This window comes from Nycticebus coucang, chromosome 14 (genome assembly GCF_027406575.1).
Source record: "Nycticebus coucang isolate mNycCou1 chromosome 14, mNycCou1.pri, whole genome shotgun sequence".
NCBI classification, from domain to species: domain Eukaryota; kingdom Metazoa; phylum Chordata; class Mammalia; order Primates; family Lorisidae; genus Nycticebus; species Nycticebus coucang.
Genome location: NC_069793.1, coordinates 44,252,261 through 44,273,332, shown reverse-complemented (window position 1 = coordinate 44,273,332; position 21,072 = coordinate 44,252,261). Strand labels below are relative to the sequence as shown.

The 21,072-nt window shown below is 44.5% G+C and overlaps 1 protein-coding gene across 5 annotated transcripts in view; it reads left to right on the top strand.

The window, feature by feature from the left end:
- The window catches only part of NAV2 (neuron navigator 2), a 434,895-nt gene that overhangs the window by 364,840 nt on the left and 48,983 nt on the right, over positions 1-21,072 (top strand). For 4 of the 5 annotated variants that reach the window (XR_008374143.1, XM_053560432.1, XM_053560431.1 and 1 more), the window contains 8 exons: positions 164-455; positions 1,158-1,860; positions 4,894-5,361; positions 6,039-6,104; positions 7,508-7,552; positions 9,909-10,069; positions 11,437-11,625; positions 17,803-17,855. Coding sequence is in view for 4 of the 5 variants with exons in the window: in XM_053560432.1 (XP_053416407.1) it covers positions 164-455; positions 1,158-1,860; positions 4,894-5,361; positions 6,039-6,104; positions 7,508-7,552; positions 9,909-10,069; positions 11,437-11,625; positions 17,803-17,855 (1,977 nt within the window). In the remaining variant the exon portion in view is untranslated. The remainder of the gene's footprint in view (positions 1-163; positions 456-1,157; positions 1,861-4,893; positions 5,362-6,038; positions 6,105-7,507; positions 7,553-9,908; positions 10,070-11,436; positions 11,626-17,802; positions 17,856-21,072) is intronic. The other variant, XM_053560434.1, reaches the window with a different exon arrangement.

Below are 21,072 nucleotides of genomic sequence, written 5' to 3'. Positions count from 1 at the left end.
GTCTCTTTACTCTCCTCCCTCATTCTTTTCTAAGGATACATTTATATTATTTGCTGTATTTTTTCCCTCACCAAGTCCAATGTATCGGCATTTTTGCCTTTAGAGTGAGGGGCTTCTTACACTGGGATGCAGGAAGGACTAATTCAGGAGTCTCTGTCCACAGACTGATGCTGAGAAACACTCGCAGGTGGAGAGGAATCCCCTGTGGTCTGGTGATGATGTCAAGAAGTCAGACGGAGGGTCAGACAGCGGCGTAAAGATGGAGCCGGGCTCCAAGTGGAGGCGGAATCCCTCTGACGTATCTGATGAGTCTGACAAGAGCACGTCTGGCAAGAAGAATCCCGTCATCTCCCAGACAGGCTCGTGGCGGCGAGGCATGACAGCTCAGGTGGGCATCACCATGCCTAGGACAAAGCCGTCTGCCCCAGCCGGCACGCTGAAGACCACAGGAACTGGTGAGTAAAAGACCAGCGCTGTCTTGCCTCTGTAGCTGTCAGCTTGCAAACCAAAACCATAGTTCCTCTAGCAGGGACTTGATGCTGTATGTTACTTCTTAGGATTTGTACTTTGCTGACAACCAGCTTTCATAAAGGTTCACATCCCTGCCTTTTTCTAAGTGGAAATATGTAAGCATACAAACTTCCTACACTCTAAAGATGGTTCAGCTGCTGGGGCATACTGAATCTTTAATACATACTGCATAAGAATTAACACACCCAGTGCAGGCTATTCAAGGGCATGGGTTTACAAGCTGTCAATCTGTGGAGTCACTGTTGTCATGATTTAAGAAATGTATATAAACAGGATAGCAGTGCTCCCTGGTCACATTAGAGATAGCTTTTTAACAGACAGAGGATGAAAGGTTAGTAAAAGGCAGGATCTTCCCCCCCCCCCCCCCCAGATTTGTCAATGATTGACTGGCTTTGCTTTATCCTGGGTAAATTTAGACTGTTTTGTAAATGAGTAAAATCATTGACATTTCCTAAAAGGCTCACAGTGACAGTGGTAGGCTGTATTATCTTTATAAAAAGCTCTTTCCTCTGCCTCCTCAAGGAAAAAGTGAACCAACCCTTCAGAAGAGGGAAGCATCTTAAACAGACACGAAGGATGAGCTGGGCTCTTGGTTTGTGAGCTAATCTTTCTGATCTCTCTCTTAGGAAAAACAGACGATGCAAAGGTGTCTGAGAAAGGAAGGCTTTCTCCCAAGGCCTCCCAGGTGAAGCGCTCCCCATCAGACGCAGGCCGCAGCAGTGGTGATGAATCCAAAAAGGCCCTCCCCAGCAGTACCAGGACGCCCACTGCCAATGCCAACAGCTTTGGGTTCAAGAAGCAGAGCGGCTCAACCGCCGGTCTGGCCATGATCACAGCCAGCGGGGCCACTGTCACCAGCAGGTCAGCCACGCTGGGCAAAATCCCAAAGTCATCTGCACTTGTTGGTAGGTCTGCTGGCCGGAAGTCGAGCATGGATGGGGCTCAGAATCAGGACGACGGGTATCTGTCTCTCAGCTCCAGGACAAACCTGCAGTATCGGAGTTTGCCGAGGCCCAGTAAGTCCAACAGCCGGAATGGGGCTGGGAACAGGTCTAGTACCAGCAGCATAGATTCCAACATCAGCAGCAAGTCAGCAGGCCTGCCGGTGCCTAAGCTGAGGGAGCCTTCCAAGACAGCCCTAGGCAGCTCTCTGCCAGGTCTGGTCAACCAGACAGATAAGGAGAAAGGCATCTCATCGGACAATGAGAGTGTGGCTTCCTGTAACTCAGTTAAAGTGAACCCTGCAGCCCAGCCTGTGTCCACCCCGGCTCAGGCCACTCTCCAGCCTGGGGCCAAGTACCCAGATGTGGCCTCTCCCACACTCCGCAGGTAAGTGAGCACATAAATGGTACCGAGCAGAACTGGAACACAGGGAGCAGCATCCAGGGTTAATAATTTCCATTCCTTAGTTAAAGCAGCCTCTGTTTTTCTCCACGTTAGTCCTTGGGAAAGCTGTTTGGTCAGATCCTGTCAGCAATTTGGCAGTCAACTGATTATCTTTTCGTATTGGGATCAGTCATCATGGGTCTATTTTAATTAGCTGCCATGTGACATTTCTTAACAATTCTGGCCCAGTTTCCTCATCTGTAGAATGGGGAGGATGATGCTCTCCTGGTTTTTGTAAAGATTTACCTTTGCACCATTTCTGGCCATACCAAGCACTCAGTTGAAATTAGCTTCCTACCATTCAAGATGAAATCTTGATGGACCCCTCAGCCTGGTTGAGAAGCTCAAAAGAGGCAGATCTTTTTTTTTTTTTCTTTCTTTCTTGTCCTGGTAATTCAGTGGCTGAGCTTTCTCATTATGGCAGGTAGTGATTTTGATCAGATCTTTTTCTCATATAGCCCTACCCCATTGTCCCCACATACTTTTAAATTTTTTTAGACAGGGTCTAAAAAAATAATTTTAATTTTAATTTTTTTTAGACAAATTCTTTAGACAGGGTCTTTCTCTGTTCCCCAAGCTAGAGTGCAGTGGCGTCATCGTAGCTCACCACAACCTCAAACTCTGGGCTCAAGTGATCCTCCCACCTCAGCCTCCTGAGTAGCTGGGACTACAGGTGCACCACTATACCCAGCTAATTTTTTCTAATTTTAATGGAGACAGGGTCTCACTCTTGCTCAGGTTATTCTTGAACTCCCGGCCTCAAGTGATCCTCCCATCTCAGCCTCCCAGAGTGCTAGGATTACAGGTGTGAGATACCATGCCCAGCCCCCACATAACTTTTTTATGCTATATGCATAATTCCAAGTTAGTCTGAAATCTTACCTTTCTTATTATGAAAGAAAAATCCTCTTAAAGCAGAGATATTTCTGAAAAAAAGTAATTTATTTCCTATTACCTTAAAAAGACATCATTTCCCCCATTTTCCCATTGAGAAGTTCTTAATACGAAAATATTCACTCTTTTTCTTTTAATAGTTTGTTTTGAATGCATACAACTTTTTCCTGTTTATATTATCTCATCTTACTATCCATTGAACCATCCTCAAACTGCAGCTACATAGCTTAGAGCTCATCCTACCTTTCCAGGAAATGTGTTATAAGAAAGAGTAAATCCCAAGGATAGGAAATTAAGCGGTGGAAAAGTAAAAATGATACGCACTCGTACATATTTTGGGATGAACAGGAATGTTTGAAAAGACTTCAGAGGCAGCATTCCGCATGAAAGGTATAATGAAGCAGTGCACTGTTCTTTGTCTAGACTTGATGATTAGAATTTCAATAATGATTATTTTTTTCAAGGGGAAGGTCCTATTGGGCTGCTCTTTGTTGTTTTAACAGGTTGTCTTGTAAATGAAAATTTTCGCTGCTTGTTGCCTCAAGTGTTATGTGTAATATTTGCTCTTTGGTGTTATAGATTTCCTTTAGTAACTACAAAGGCATTTTACTGTATCCTGAGGCTAGTGTAATAGAATATTTGAAAATGCACGCATCTCCTTAGGCTTCTTTCGGCCAATTCCTGGTAAATTACATTTTTCCTCAATCGTTAAGGTGTTCTCAATTCTTTCCGTGCGTATTAACATGGAGAAGAGAAATCTTAGGTGAAGCATGATAGATAACTCAAATAATTTGAAGGAGTAACAGACAAAAGACTGGACTTCTGTGTAGTTACATAGAGCAGGATGAGGAGCAATGTGCAAAAGTCAGAAAAGGATGAAATTTTGGTTTTGTAGCGATTAGAAGTGCTTGGTAGTGGAGTGAGTTACCTTTTGAAGTAATGAGGATCCTGTCACTAGAAGTATGTAAGCATTCTAAAGCCAAGGTTCTACATGAGGATATTTCCATCCCTGCTTGTCACCATGCAAAAAGCATTTGTCCTCTGTCAGCAGATGCTGTAGTAAGAAGGATTGATTATTTTGTCTTTACAGTAATCGAGATTTGTAGGTCTGTTTGGAGAGAACAGAGATAAGATCCACACCATTTTGAGTACGTAGGTGAAAGGCAATCTGCATTTCCAAATACTAGTAGTTTCGTGACTCTTCAACCCAACTTTCTTTACTCCACATGGGTTCTAATGGGTGGGATAATTGTGTTACTGGATTGTGGACCACCCTCTGACTTTAAGACACTTCTGCCATTCGACCCTCGCACTCTCTGCTGGTGGAAAAGGAGGGTATTTGTGTACCACCAACTCCCTGTGGGCTGACAGCACATTTTGGCCATGAGTAGTGGGGAGATGACAGTGGCATTTCTGTGTATCTGTCATAGAGATACAGTTCACATTCATTGTGTCCAGTCTAACGTCTTACGAGCCCTGCAAGATTTCTGTGCATGTCATCGGATGAATCAAGCTCTGTGGCCCTGTGAGACCCATCTTTCAAGTTGAGCTTTCCATTGAGAATAAATCTATAAAGATACTATTCCCAGACCCCTGCCAGATACAGACTCATGTTCTTGATTTCTGTGTGTTGCGCTTACAGATCAAACAAACCCGAAACCCTTAGAGTTGAGTGTGATAAACCGTGTGCCTGCTTTGTGGCCAAGGCCACAGATTCAAAGATGACCAAGACAGCTCTTTTTTCCTTTAGATGTTTCATGAGCCACGGCAGTGATCTAGTTAGCCTATTTATAGGAACAGAGGAAAATAAGATTGTGGACCTGTGTAGATAGGACAGTAGAAAATTATTGCCCATCATCGTTTGGCTCATCTAGAGCCACGGTCTCAGCTGCAGCCTAGAACTTGGTAGTGAAAGCCTGGGATATACTTTATGGCTGACCTCTCCCTACGTAGTGCCTTTAGCTGTGGTGGTAGGAATGGCTCCCTCCCCAAGGGCTCTCACTAACGCCTGTGCCCCGCCCTTCATGAATAGTTTGGCACCCCTTGGGTGTTCAACCCACACAACCATTTGTCTCTTCACAGACTCTTTGGTGGGAAGCCTACCAAGCAAGTGCCCATCGCCACAGCTGAAAACATGAAAAACTCGGTGGTCATCTCCAATCCTCATGCCACCATGACCCAGCAAGGTAACCTAGACTCCCCATCAGGCAGTGGCATCCTGAGCAGTGGGAGCAGCAGTCCTCTCTACAGTAAGAACGTGGACCTCAACCAGTCTCCTCTAGCCTCCAGCCCCAGCTCAGCTAACTCGGGCCCCTCCAACAGCCTCACCTGGGGCACCACCGCCAGCAGCTCCTCGGCAGTTAGCAAGGAAGGTCTGGGCTTCCAGTCTGTTAGCAGCCTCCATACCAGCTGTGAGTCCATTGACATCTCCCTCAGCAGTGGAGGGGGACTGAGCCACAATTCCTCCACTGGCCTGATCACCTCTTCTAAGGATGACTCCCTGACTCCCTTTGTCAGAACCAACAGTGTGAAGACCACACTGTCAGAAAGGTTGGTGCCGCCGTGCCTCTGGCTGCCATTACCACTCGGAGAAACACCCTTCCAAAATTAAAAAGATTAGGTTAGGAATCCCAAATGTCATTTAGCCTTTGCCTGTGAGATTTCTGTCTTTCTAATTACGGCCGTCTTTCATGGGGAAGCTGGGGTGGGATGGAATTAAACTTGGCTCTGCTCCCTGTTATCTTTTTTTTGATGGTTACTCTTGGTGCTTGGAGCTGCTTGAAGTCTCTCGAGGGCAGATGTGCTACCATTTGAATGGCATTCAGCGTTTGAAATCCCTCCCTTTTATTCTGTCTGTTCATCCGCTGCTGCTTTTCCCTCCCCTCATAATTCTGCAAGCAGAGGAAGGGACCGGGCACAGCCATGGAGCATGTGGTAGGGGGCTCTTTAGGCAGCTGAATAGATCTGGTGGTCATCGTGGCAACGGCAAACACCCTCCTACTGAAGAGCTTCTGGCGATATTGTCAGGAAATCAAGATACTAAAAGTGTTCACAGAGCCCTAGATTTCACTGCGGTAGTGATATGTGTCCAGTTTCTGCGCAGAGAGAAAGCAGCCAGGATCAGCACAGGGGGAATGGGAAAAATGTCCTAATCGTTGTGTATAACACTTCTCCTTTCTTCCAAGCTAATGTTCCTTCTCTTGTTTTCTACCTGCCTGGACTTCTAGCCCTCTCTCTTCCCCTGCTGCTAGCCCTAAGTTCTGCAGAAGTACTCTGCCCAGGAAACAGGACAGGTAATGACATTGTAGGCCGGGGACCCTAAGCCTCTAAGTTCCTCTGCCTGTCTGTTGTCAAGCCAGGTGTCTTGTGCGAGGCTGTTGGCCTGAGGCTTCTGCTTGTGTCTGTGGCTCTAGTGTACTCTGTGACACCAGACATGCCAGTGAGGGTCTGTGCCACTGTCTGCTGAAGCCCAGGGAGAGGCGAAGTTGGGCTGGCCCCTTCGTTCCCATTTTGGGAAAGTGATCTCAAACCTTTCCACTTGATGTGGGGTGGCAGAAGCTCTTACTTGCATCTCATGTGGTCTCCTGTGGCATGCCTTTGCTTCCCAGCTTTGCCTCCATTCCTTCCCTACCTTCCCCCCCACCCACACCCAGAAGTGATCTACCACCCAGAGCGAAGTTTGGCCTTCACCTCTGTCCTCCCCTCCCCAACTCCCCATGCAGCTGGCTCTTCTCCCTTTCAAAGTCTTTTGCTGCAGTTTGGCTCCTTCTGTCTTGCAGACTATTATGTTCTGTGTGCCCGTGTCCTGTAATGATAATGAAAAAGTATGTGGAGTGCTAAGACTTTACAAACGAAGATGCTTGTGTTTGCCCCCTCAGCTGTGGGTGGGCCTCAGAGATGGATACTGACCTTAAATTTGTGGGGGAGTAATGACTTGGCCAAACATAACAAGCAGATGTTGTTTCATGCTACGGGCAAAAAAAAAAAAAAACTTCTTTACCCCATCAACAGCAAAAACTTTGTTTTTGTCAGACTCACAAACCAAGCCTTTAAACTCTGGTTCTTTGGAAATCCAAATGCCTTGACTTTATCAGCCAGCAAGCTGTAACTTGCCCCGACTCAGGCCCGGGGCTCAGCTCCTAGCTACACACAACAAGGACTGCAGAAATGGAGAGGAACCTGGAATTTACTTTGTAACAGAATTCCAAATATGCAGGCTGCTGGCCTCTCAAAACCTCCAACAAGTCCCTTTTCCCACTTGAAGTCATTGCCAGTGGTATTTAAGAGGTGGGCCAGTGTCGGGGTGCACAGAACCCAGCACCCCTCTCTCCGCGCAGCAGTGGTGAGGTACAGAAAGGACCACTGCGAGGCAGAAGGCATGGGCTCTGCTTTGAAGTGGGGCAGCCCCTGAGCTTTGCCTTGAACCTGTGGAAAAGGAGGAGCCATTGGGGTTGAGGGACTCAGGCCTCCTTGTGACTTGGGGTAAAGTATGCACTGCTGTAGCTCAGGCCGAGGACTGGCTTGCTTTGTTTTCTGTGGATGTGCTGTCTCATTGCATGTGTAACTGGATAGGGAGCACTCCCTGGTGATGCAGGTCTTCCTCCAAGGCCCTTCAGCCTCCCCTTTCCCTCCCCCCGCCCCCCCACCACTTCCCTGTGCTTCTCTGAAGTTCTTATTTTGTTTAACTTTCCTACAGTGACCCGCACCTTGATAGGAACACTTTGCCTAAGAAAGGACTCAGGTATCTGTTTCCTCCTTGCATCCACGCCATCTGTTGTGGCTTTGGAGCTTGGCTGTGTGACTTCCTCGTGGCTGGTGGGGGTTTGGGCTGGGCTGGGGTCCCCGCTTTGATCACGGCAGCAGGACCTTCCAAATGGCGTCCCCCTCACTCCCTTACCTCTCCATTCGTTGGCTTATTTGCTTGAGCAGGGGCTGTGCTTTTTTCAGGCTTAATGTGGTCAAACCATCTCATGAAAAACATCCCTGGGCGAGCCCAAAGAGCAGTCACTGCCGCTTCGAGGGGCCAGTGGGTTTAATCTCTGAGCACTACACCATGACCTTTCTGTCCACATGGCTGTCTTCCAAGAGAAAGGACATGACTTATAGCATGCTGATTTATTAGCTAGGACAAAAGCAAAGCAGGAGCAAATTTCTTCCCCAAATTTGAAAATACTTAACTTTCAGCCCATAAAAAATTGCTAATGACAGATACTTTGTGCTTATCTAAATATTCTGATCAAAAACTGGGTTTACTTTCAATGCCCAGCAAGACATGCATATGATCATTTTTTGGGTGAAAATAAAGACGAGACTCCCAGGCGGGAGTGTCCTTCTGTTCCTAATAAGTGGTAGCTTGGGTTCATTTTTGGCAGTTGTTCTGGTAAGACAAGATGCTATAAGTCACCATTGCTCACACCATCTACATCACTTTGCCAACCAAAGGAACTTGAGTCTGCTAATGCCACCCCATGACCCCCCTCCCCCCCGTCTCATGGTTACAGCTGTCCTGTCTCCTGCTTTCTAAACACCTTGTTCTTTGTAGCTTTGGCATCACCCTGCACTGAGCATTAAGTGCTTTTGCTTAACATAGAACTTGGAATGACATGTTTTGTTGCTGTTATGTATGTCTGTAGTTAATAACCCGCAGCTCTTAAGACTAAGAGCATTTTGAACAGTAACATGAGGTAGGTATCAATGCTTCCTTTCAATAGGAGCTCTGAGGAAAGCCAATACTAAGAAGCAAAGTATTCAGACTTTCCAACAGACATCCCATGGAAGGGAGTTCAGCACTGTGGCCCTAGAGCAGAGTTGGCAAGGCCTTTCGTACTGACCAGTTTCCATTGTGTCCACGTGGGCTGCTTGTCAGCAACTATGCTAGACGCTTAATCATGGCCACTCTTTAACTTTAATGCCCCACCGGCACCCCAAGAGGAAACCACCCTCTAAATACTAACATTTTGAAATGGTGTTTTTATTTCTGAAGCAGATCTATCCTATCAAAATTGTGTAGCTCTGTTTTCTTAAAATTGATTATTTTTTAGGTCATTGTGTCCTTGAAAGTTACACCTCCACCAGCTGTAGTAAAAATATTCAGGAAGAAACATTGCTGCGTTCCCCTCACTCTAACTCTCCCTGTCTAGCTCCCTCCCTCCCTCTACCTCACATGCATATCTGATGCTAACACACCAGCAACACCTTTTTTTAATCCCAAAGAATCCCTCTGTTTACATCTAGCGCAGAAAATCCAGTGGTACTCTGGACATTTGTGTGCCCAGAAAGTCCAGATGCTGCCTGTGTACATGAGGGAAAGAGCATGGATTTTGGAATCAAGCATGGTTTGAAATTTCAGCTCTGTGACTCAGGGCAGGGTCCTCACCTTTCCTGAGTATAAATAGGGACATGGCATCTGCATTGTGGCTTCAGCGAGATACTGTCCATGAAGGCACCTACAATGTTGAACATAGCATGTTATGATTGTTCAATAAATCATTACCAGATACATTTCGGAGTCAGTGAGGAGGTGGGCCATATTACCTCCTAAGGCCCTTTCCTATAAAGCCTGATAATCTGGGTTTCCTCTTATGAAGACTTGTTTATGCTCAATTGCAGCTACTACCATAAGCATCAGTATCCTCGGACCCTCCTTTACACAGCTGCTTGCCCCTATGCTGTGATACATGCCACTGACTTGTGCTGTAGAATCCAGATGCCACAAAGTATCTAATTAAAACTTCCTCAAAGCTCTAACAGCAGCTTGTTTTGTTGCTCCAATCCTGTCAAGGTGGGGGCTTTGACGTGACACTGTCGTGAATCAACTTGTTACAGAAACGCCCAGAGACGGCTCTTTTGAGCATTCCCTTTATGCGTTCCCTCCACACTGAGAGGAATTGTAATTTTTCCCAAACGCTGCCAAGTAGCAAAAAAGGTTTTCAGAAACTTCAGAAGTTTCTGGGTGTGTAATGATCTGATTTTTTTTTTTTTTTTTTAATTTCATCTTTGGGTATGTATTTTCTTTTGATCATTTGTCATCAGCACCAAGAGTTCACTTTTATAAGTGTTGTTCGTAGTAAATTCCAGCTTGCCTTCTGTCTGTCCAGGTATACTCCCACCTCCCAGCTTCGAACACAAGAAGATGCAAAAGAATGGTTACGGTCCCACTCTGCAGGGGGCCTGCAGGACACCGCTGCAAATTCCCCTTTTTCCTCTGGCTCCAGTGTAACTTCTCCCTCTGGAACAAGGTTCAACTTTTCCCAGCTTGGTGAGTAGCCCCTTGTCATTAGCCATGTTGATCACCTCCATAGGGCAGAAGTTATCTGGTGTTTTGAAATAGACCTGTGGTCCTATCTCCATCAATACCTGATCAGCTCTCAGCAATGTAGTTTGATTACAGGAAATTGATAGCAACAGAAATAGACAAAACAGTAAGGATTTTGGTACTCTCACTGTTTTCTGTATGTGGCTCCTATGGGTAGGATTACTGCAAAGTGCAAATCGTCCCAGTTTTGAGAAGAATGCATCCTATTTTTAAGACCCGAAGAAGTAGGTTTTACAGCATATCCCATGTTGGTGATCCTTATTGCTTTATTAAGCTGGAAATAAAAGTTACATTTTGGCAGAACAAGTATTCTTAGAAATGCCTCCTGCTGACCTAATGCTTTGACTGGCACAGTGGGGAGAGGACAAGAATTTTTGACACAGTCCCTGCTGACATGTCATTGGATTCTTTTTTAGAGAGACAGACATACCCACGTGCAGATCCGTAAAACAGAGGAAAAGAGAACGATCCAAGGCTTTCTATGAAACTTTGTAAAAACTGAATATAATCAGATAGGAAGTATCAAACACAATGAGAGAAAGGAAAGATCAGTGCTGGCTGGAATTACTGGCAGAGGTTATGCAGAGGTGGCAGAATGGGGGCTGAGCCTTGGAGGTTTGGCAGAAGGGAAAATCTTTTCCAGTTTCATCTCTTTAAAAGGGAACCTTTTTGAATATTGTGGATATTAAATTCAGAATCTTTAAGGATAGGTATAGTTTGTAATCAGGTGAGATTTAAATCTTCATTTTTGATTGACTAAGCGAGTACTCTGAAAATATTATATGTTATTACTAACATGAACAGAATTTTCTTAAGAAAGCTAGTCTCCTTTTCAGTAAAGCTCTGAAACAGTGTTTCCCATCTGAGCCAACGAGACCTGTGCTCATATTGTTCTTTCCCAGCCGTAACTCTTTGAGGCAAGAGATTCTTGTCATGCACAAATGCTTCCCATCTGATCAAAAGCCTACTTGGACTATTTTGGGCTTTTGGCTTTAGAGAGAACCGTTCCAGATGAGCCTGGGGAGTAATTAGCTCATGCCTGGAAGGTGACACTGGCCTGTCTGAACGTGCCAAGTTGGAAAGCCGAAGCCCAGAGCCTTGCTTTTGAGCTGACCCGCCTTTCCAGCCTTATTTTTAGCTCTCTGTGTGTAACTCAAATGCTGATGTGACTACCTTTTAGAAAATAGACAGGGGAGAGAAGTTGGCAGGAACGCATGTGGCTGACAATAAGCAGTCTCCTCTGTGTCCTCATCCAGGATTTGAGCAAAGACATGAATCTGCAACATTTGATTCTGTTCCTTTCATTCCAGCAAGTCCCACCACTGTCACCCAGATGAGCTTGTCCAACCCGGCCATGCTGAGGACCCACAGCCTGTCCAATGCTGATGGGCAGTATGATCCCTACACTGAAAGCCGCTTCCGGAATAGCTCCATGTCCCTGGATGAGAAGAGCAGAACCATGAGCCGTTCGGGTTCATTCCGGGATGGTTTTGAAGAAGGTAAGGAAGGAGACTCCCCATGCTCTGGGTTACTCAGTGTGGTGCATGGTCCTCTGTGCTAAAGTTACTTCGTGGACCTGAGAGTCCACCTGTGTGTGCTCCACTCTCCCACCTACTCCAGGGGTCAGGGACACAGAATCCTCTGTAGTAAGGTCTGACCCTTAATTAACCTTCCAGGACTTCAGGGAAGAGGCTGCTAAAAAAACACTGGGGAGTCGTAGAGCTGACTGAGTTCCGCTGTAGGCTCCTCTCTCCTGGACTTGGGCCACAGCTTCTTGGCACGCGCCTCCATCTTGAGGCTCAGACACTGGCTCGCCATCTCAGCGGAGGGAGCTGCTGCAGAATTCACTTCCCCATGCTGGCATACCCCGCAGCACTGGGGGGCTGGACAGCCGGGCCTCTCTCCTGGGTGCCAGAATTTTCTATCTCTTCTCAAGCCTCATTGTTGCGTTGTGTTCAGTTTTACCCTTTTCCTACTTAAGTTTCTAACTGTGAATCTTTGGGGGGATTTGGATTTTTGAGTTTTGCCGTTTTCATCAAATCTGTGAGTGAAAAGTTCTGGGGGCCCCCGTGCCGGCCATCTTCACGACTCATTCCCTTTCTCTTAAGCTTTGTTCCTTCAATTGAGGAGGGCAGTGAGCAGTCACAGTTCTGAGGCAGACTTCACCCCGACCCCACCAAGATGGGGCTGATAGGACTTTGGAGGTTTAGCGCCCAGTGACTGAGAATATGGAGTCAGATTAGCAAAGTGAATTCCAGCTCTGCCACGACTTGGGTACATGATCTTGGGCAAGTTGCTTTACCTCTCTGTGCCTCTGGTTTTTCATTGAGAAATGGGAGTAATAATAGTATTAGGTGAATGGAATTATGAGAATTAGATGAGATAATACATATACATGCCAACACAATGATGTTATTACACATCACAGTCTGTAATAACATGGCCATAAAGCTAGAATAACATAGCTGTAAAAACATAGCCTCAGAATTGGCTTCCTGACAGCTTAAAGTCCCGAGTCAGTGGATGGAGACTCTAGGATCAACTGGTGCCCAAGCCGAGCATCATACCTCCACTTGTGCTCTTTTCAGCCGTGACAAGACAGAATGGGGGGCATAAATCACAGGTGCTTCCCAGTCCCCATGAAAGTGGCAAAATGTGACCAGCATCTCCCTAGGAGGAAAGAACAAACTTTTATTATTATTATTATTATTTCTTAGAGACAGAGTCTCACTTTATCGCCCTGGATAGAGTACTGTGGCATCACAGCTCACAGCAACCTCCAGCTCTTGGGCTTAGGCGATTCTCTTGCCTCAGCCTCCCGAGCAGCTGGGACTACAGGCGCCCGACACAACGCCCGGCTATTTTTTGTTGCAGTTTGGCTGGGGCCAGGTTCGAATCCGCCACCCTCGGTATCTGGGGCCAGCACCCTACTCACTGAGCCACAGGCGCCGCCCAGAAAGAACAAACTTTAATTGTTCAGGAAATCCCCATTCAAAGGGAAAAAAATACAAGATAGTGGGTTTTGCTTTTGCCTTGTATTCTTTTTAACAAAAGTTTGAAAGAATTTGGTTACAGAGCAGTGGCCCCCCTGGTTAATCTTCTTGGTGACTTCCTACTCTCCACCCTGATTTATCTATCATTTGCATCCAGTGAGCAGATGCAAGTCTGTAAATCCATATATGGGAACCTGCTGGGACAGAGGATTAGGGAGGGGAGGAGCCTGCGCAACTGAGAGTCTTTTGCTAGATTTAAGAGCTAGAAATTAATGCTGTAACCACTGAGAACAGTAATAGTGGAGGATATATTATGAGCCTAAGGTGAAGGAGGAAGCAGTTTGTCTTGAACTATTTTCTAGTTGGTGTGCTGGCCAAGCATGGCCACAGAGCTGTTCCCAGCAGTTCTCCCTGAGGAGGACTTGCACATGGACTTTGCCCACCCTGGATTCATCTTCTCTGTCATGTGGATACCTGAGTGAGCCACGTTCAGTGCTGAAGCTTGTCCAAACAAGCACACTTCGCCTCATAAAGGTCCAGGACCATTACAGTATCAGCGTCAGATAACTTTTATTTATTCCATCTGGAATCAAGCTGGCAGGCAGCACAACTGCAGAATATATGGGATGTCAACATGACATTGACAGAAAGTACTTACCCACAAGCAGTGTCTAGACTTTTGTAAACCTCGTGATTCATGGTGACATGCAACTGAGACACAGAGGTAAAGATCGAACTTTGGGAGAAGAGGTAGAGACCTCTGTCAATATACTGTTAACACCTAACATTTTCATCTTTTAGGAAATTTGACATTAGATGGATTTTATGTCTTCCGACGCTATTACATTGCAAAAACAAAGCAGGGCTTGCGTAATTAGTTCTTTTTCATTTCCTTTGAGTAAAGACTTCTTTTCCTTTTGAATTTATAAACTCCCAGTACTGCAGAAGCAATTGGGGAAAAATTCACATCTCGTGTTTGGTGTATTGTATACCATCTAGCAAAATAGAAATTTGGGAAGAATTAGCACAAGTATTTGTGTGATGTTTTTGTGCAATTTAATTAGCACTTTCCACTTTGAAAACGGTTAGGAATCATAAATATGTAGATTAGGTACAGGCATGGCCCAGATGCAGCCTTTCAAAGTTATTTCAGGTAAATTAATCTCCATCAGATACATTATGCAATCTTAAAGCCACCTTTAATAGCATGCATTTAGGAGGATGCTTGAGACATTTTTAAAATGGACATCTAGAGAAAAAAATCTCCTGACTTCACCAGTCATCACAAAGAGCTGTGCGGTCTAAAACACAGATGCCCCTCTCCCACCTTATCAGTTCATGTGAAATCCGCAGGAGCAGAGCAGTTTGTTAATAGGGAAGCTTGCATTGCAGCTCACCTGTGTTTCTAGGGCCTGAGCTATGGTTGTGATTCAAATTCTGACACGAATGTGACTTTGGGAAGGGACTTAACCTTCTCAGCCTATTTCCTAAAACACAGAAAATAATTATACCTGCTTTGGAAGACTGAAGCGAAAGATTAGGTGAGATAAATCCTAGAAAGCATTTAGCAAATAACTTTGAAAGGGGGTAGATTGTAAGTAATCAATGGTAGCTAGTGTTGTAATTGTCAGGTTATATTATATCCTTCTCCCCAAGGGCCATTATCACCCCCATTTATTTTAATAGTGAAATTGAGGCAGAAGTGGCTTGAAGACTTCATGCAGCTAGAGCAGTGTCCCAGGACCTAAGCCTTTTGATGATTTCCAGTCCTCAACCCTATCTTAGTATTTGGTTGGCCATTTTTTTCTTTCTTTCTTTTTTTTTTTTTTCAAACCTGCTTGAGGCAAGCCCTGATCTTTCTTCAATATGACCCCTGTTTTATTATGCTTCTCATGCTGCTGGTTGAGAGGCAGGGCAGTCTGTTAACCATTGGAACTGAATTTCGTTCTCCCTGGCTCCTTCCACAGCACCCAACTGTGGAAGGGGAGCCAGAGTGCAAAGCCTAGGTTCATATTCTCTCTCTGCTCCTGACCTCGCTGTGTGTGCTGGGACATATCACTTAACCACTCTAGGCCTTAATTTTACTCTTTTATTAATTAAGGGTGGAAGCTCCTACCTAGTCTTGGATTGTGACCTCCAAATTCTCTGTGATTATGAGGGTCACTTGATCCTTTATTGACTGGGACATGCCCTGTTATCTCATTCTATCTAGTGGTTTCACCCCTCCCTAAAGCATCTTTGTTCTCAAACCTCAGTCCTGGCTTGTGCCTATATGTAGATTGCTTGAAAGGTATAGGAAATCACTCTAAAGGACACCAAAAGGCTTTAAAATAAAAAGCAAAACAGCAACCAGTAAACCAGATCTCTCAAAGGTAGAGCAGTCTCCCGGCTGCCGATCAGCAGATCCTGTTCTTTTATTACTGTGTGACCTTAAGCAAGTTACTTAATCTTTCTGAGTTTTACATTCCCCGGTGGCAGAGATGGTCTAGAGATTCTCTGTGGCTCCTTGTAGCTAACAGTTTTAGAGGTACAGATAAAGTGAGGAAAATTCCTTTGTGTGCTTTACCTGTTTTGACTCTGTAATTCTCAAGTATTTTGTTGTGCAAGAGTATTCACACTGTATAACCCAGGCTCTGGCCTGGCTTAATTTATTTGAAGGAGGACCAATTGCAATGGTTCGGGCAAGCCACACTCAGTTTGGGGTTGACTATAGAAATCTGTTTCTTTGGAACACAGACTTGCTATTGCTATTTACCAGGGGGAGAAAAACAATTACCTCGGCCTTAAGCCTGCCAGATGTTTTCTTCTCTGCCTGTGGCCCCAAATTTGCACTGAATTGTTGCTAAAACTGACTCATAAGTTTATGAGAAAAACCCTCCATTTTCCATCAAATAAAGGCCGTGCAGCAGCCCCGTGCAGGCTGCAAGAGCCAGCCTCTAATAGTGCAGTCACGCAAGTGTGACTGAAGGGCAGTTGCATCTTACCCACATTTCTGCACCAGTATAGCTCTGTGTCGTGGCAGTAAAGTAACTTAGTTCTTTGGAACATGAGGCCACTAGGTTGGGGCGTTAGAGGGCTCTGTTAATATGTGGACATATTAACACGAAAGCCATTATCGGCCATTAACACCTTAAACTGACTTTTATGGGACATGAGTCACATTAGTCATGGATGGAGGGAAATATCTAGAATTCAGGGAATTGGTAAGGAGGGTGGGTATAAATGATAGTGCAATGACCCCTTCAGAACAGCAGGCATCTGCAAAGAGGAAAGAAGCTGGAATGGTAAGTCAAGCGTGTACCAAGAAAGAGGAAGCCCATCCGGGGCAGTCAGGGAAAGGAGGAAAGGCTACATGAAGATGATGTTTGAGCAGATCTGATTTGGGTAGGCAGTGTTTAGACGCATCCTAAACAAAGAAAACTGCATGGACAAAGATTCCGTGGTGGAAGGGTATTGTAGGCCATGCCTGGGAGAGAAGTACAGGATTCATAGTGTGATGGGAACACATAAAGGAAGAATGGGAGGGAAGGGAAGGTTTACTAGAAAGATAGTAGAGAGGGGCCTGAGTGTTAGGCTGAGTTGCCCATCGGATGTCTTGTTGGCAGGTAGCTTCTGCCAATCCAACCGGTAATCCAAGATGAGTTCACTTCTTGAATACTCTTAGTAATGTGGAAAGGTGAATACTCTTTAGTAATGTGGAAAGTTACTCTCGAGTCTCCCACTTGCAGACACCAGGTCATAGCGCAGTGTGGGAGTAGAGGCATTCTACCCACCGTCAAGAAAATTGTGCCCGGTTAAAAGGCCTACAAAGTTTCGACACAGAGGTTTTCTGTCTTTCAAACAGGTTATCAGAATATTACCAAGAAAATAAAGAACCTAGTTCCCAAAAAGAGAAGGCAACTAGAATATACAGTCCTAGGAAAGACTATGATTTAAAGTTAGAACAAATGAAAAATATCTTCCAATGGCTGAAGGCAGGAAAGGGTGCTAACAGTACCCAAGGATGGTTCTAGTCAAGTGCTGGTCTGAAACAGAAAGGAGGATACTACTTGTCACTTTCTAGACATGATAGAAATCAAAGACTTTATACTTCAGTAGATGTTTTCTAAACAAATATTCTACTACAGAGTCATCTGGAATGAACTGTGGCCAACAGCCTCTTCAGTTCAAAATAATCAGTTCATTTTTCTGCATGTAAATAATCAGTTCATCTTTTTGCATGTACAACTGACAAAATACTACCAGGGTGAAATATGTATGCAACACAATCTGAGCTCTAAAGGAATACATTAGGAAAAAAAGCAGAATGAAGTATGCTGAAAAGGTAACAGGCTGCCTCCAGGTGATGGAATCATGAGTCACTGCAGGTTGTGACAGTGGTTGTCCTTCTTAACACGTCTCTGTACTTGAAAATTTCTGGTCAGGAATATAGTTAAGAAAAAATGTAGAAAGTTGTAGGTGGGGGAAAAAAGTGTTAATAGAAAAGTGACTTCCTTAATATACCATTCCTTACTTGTCGCTGACCTATCACCAGACAGGAACGGTTGGGTGGGTCAGGTGATACTAAGTCATTCTGAGCCTACTAGCGTCCTGTAATGCTGAATGGTTCTTTCCATCACCCCCTTTTGGACCCATAACAGCCAATCGTACGATTCACCTTTATTTCTTTTTATCTCTTAATAGTTCATGGATCCTCACTCTCCTTGGTTTCCAGCACATCATCAATTTATTCAACAGTGAGTATAAATCAGTGTTACATGGCTGTGATCATGATAGGTAGGGTTCCTTTATCAACTGTGTCAGAAATAAAATGCAAACATTTTCTCCTAGAGGGAGCATTTCTATTCTAAAGGGATCAATTAATTAGAAAACAAGTTATGAAATTTACAAACAGCTATTGATTATAATTACCAACCAAAAAATCAGGAACTGGCTGCTTTGCTAGAGTGGCATTGTGCTTTGGGTGGTAACCAGTTAGAGAATGTGTGAGATGCCTTGGACACCTGCTGGTGAACTTGGAAAAGAAAGGCCTTGTGCAATTTATTAATCTTCTGTCTGCCTCACTTTCTTTATCTATAAAGTAGAAATAATGCCGATCTCTACCTTACAAAGTTGTAATAAAGATTAAATGTTATGAAGGTTAAATTTCACTTAAATATAAACTCCTTGAGGACAAGGACTTTGGCTTTTATTTCTAGTGCCTAGAATAGTGCTTCACACAGTAAGGTTAAAAAAGAAGTTTAAAAAAGTAAGAAAATGCATATAAAGCAAGGAATATAGTACACACAGCTCAGAGTAAATACTCCTAAACGCTCACTGTTGCCAATGAGAGGTTTGTTGAACAAAAGCCAAATGTGATCAAATAACAGTAGTTTTCAACACTACTGCGTTTGTTCAGGAATCGTGAATTGGAAATTCTCTACCTCTTAATTCCACAGAAACAAATGTTTTAATGATCTAGGTTTTGATAATGCCAGGTTATTGGGCTATATAGCAGGATAAACTATATATAGCAGCGGTTTTCAACCTGTGGGTCGCGACCCCTTTGTAACAATGAAAATACATCCGGCATATCAGGTATTTACATTACAATTCATAACAGTAGCAAAATTACAGTTATGAAGTGGCAATGAAAATAAATTTATGTTTGGGGGTCACCACAACATGAGGAAGCGTATTAAAAGGTCGTGGCATTAGGACACAATAGGAAGGTTTAGAAACACTGATATACAGCCTCTCGAAAATAGGAGGCCATCCCACAATCAAGTTAAAGAGACCTGGGCCTGATTGTTCTCTCTCAGGTCTACAGTAAACAGACTTTAGTGATTGCTAACATGGTTGGAAGTGATGGATCTAGAAACCCTTGCTTATGCTCCTATCTACCACACCTCTCCAACTCCAGAATTTCTCTTTGCTTAGCTAGTCATCTTGTCTGATATTTCATGACCAAGTCCTGGCTTTTCTGTTAAAGCATTTATATAGAGTAAACTTGGGGAGAGGTTGTTTAAGCTGTTATCTACTAAGAAATAGAGATGGCCTTCCAGTTGTCTGCCAGCAGATCAACTAAGTTCGTTCTTCTAGATTATAACTCTGGGGTAAGGGTACCAAAGAGGGTGTTTCAAACCTAAATCCACTTTTTCAGCAGTATTTATTGGCAACATGTAAATGTCAGGCTCTTGGACTAATCCCTGAAGAAACGGTTTAGGAGAGAAAGGAGCTTGCAGGAGAGAAAGGGGAAGGCAGAGATTCCAGAGGGCACCTTGGGACATGGGACTCTGTGATTTCTTTGCTTTTTTCTTCTTGAGACAGAGTTTCAACTTTTTCATCCTCAGTAGAGTGCCTTGGAATCACAGCTCACAATTCTTGGGCTTAAGCGATCCTCTTGCCTCAGCCTCCAACTAACTGGGACTATTGGCTCCCACCACAACGCCTGGCTAATTTTAAACAGTAGGTCTGACTCAGGTCTTGAACTCCTGAGCTTAGATGATACACACGCCTCAGCCTCCCTATGAGCTAGGATTACAGGCGTGAGCCACCACTCCCAGCTAGGACTCTGTAGTTTTAGAGAGTTTGGGGGATGTTCAACTTTTTCTTTTTGCCATACATTGAAAGAAGCATTGCCTTGGGCCACATGGTAAATACATAAACATTAACCAAACTTCATTAGCACAGGTTGAACACCCCTGGGGAGCATTATAGCAGATGTCTCAGTGCGCCAGCCATGTTTTCTCTGTGGCATTCCCAGGGGTTCCTATCAAAACAGAAGGGAGTGGGCCCTTTGCAGAAGAGTAAAAACTGGGTATCTGGCTTGCACTGGCCAGCCTTGGAGGGAAAGAGCATGGAATTTTCCACCTGTGAGTGTTCAGATCTGGGAAACTGTTAGGTGCAATTCCAGGGGCAGCCCCTTCGTGCCAAGCACTGGATGCTCTTGCAATGAAAGACACTCTTCTAATAGCCTTTGTTCTGGGTTTGTGGATATAAAGATGGTGCTTTGTGAAATTTGAAATTGTCCTTTCTGAGTTGACAAAAATCCAACAAATTACCAAAGATCTAATAATAATAACTTTTAATTCTATGATTATTTGGGTAGCAAGAGACGTAGGTCTAATCTTAGCTCTTTTCTCACTATGTGACTTTCAACCAATCACCTGGTCATTCAGGGCGTCTCTCGGTTTTGCCTCCGAGTCAGGAAGCGGAGTGAGGTGATCTTCCCAGGTCCCCGCTGTCGCTGACATTCCTTGAGTCATGGAGTCAGAGGTTTCCATTTCCTGTCCTCACATGTGCCTTCTCTGAGAATGTAGATTGCTTCTGTGGACTTCTAAAAAAAATAGCCTAACATGTGAATGTTTTCATGCTGGAGTAGCCTACCAATTTCCAGCAAAACCACAAGTCTAACTAGACTCTGCTACCACCTCGCACTGAGGCATGGTTCCTTATCTGTTATTAGCTTCTTGTTGATGACAAATTTTCAAAACACATGTCCCAGGCTCCTTTGTAAACGTTAAGGTGAACAAGTTCTTGTGTATGGTCTAAAAAGGTATTTTAGGAGTCTCTTAAGTTGCCAAAGACTCAGAACAAGGAATCTCAGCTTCATAGCTGAGAGTTTTCAAGGCTTTTACTGGATGACAGTGGATTCCTTCCTTGAAATCTCTGTAATTCTTAGATATTCAAGAATGCTTAATCTGCCTAAAATCCACCAACAGTTTTAATTACAAATGAAAACACTACATGGTGCTAAATAATTGCCATAGAGAAGTCATTGAAATAGAAGAAGTCTAAGAGGCCACATCTGGCATCAAACTTGCTTTCTTGGTCAGTAGGGAGCAGTTGAGCTCCCAGTGGAACTGCTGAGTGGAAGGAGGCAGCTTCACACGGTGTTCCCAGATGGGCAGCAGCTGAGGGCACAATGCAGCGTACGGATTTCTCTTGGCTGCTCTTGGTAATGGGGGCCAA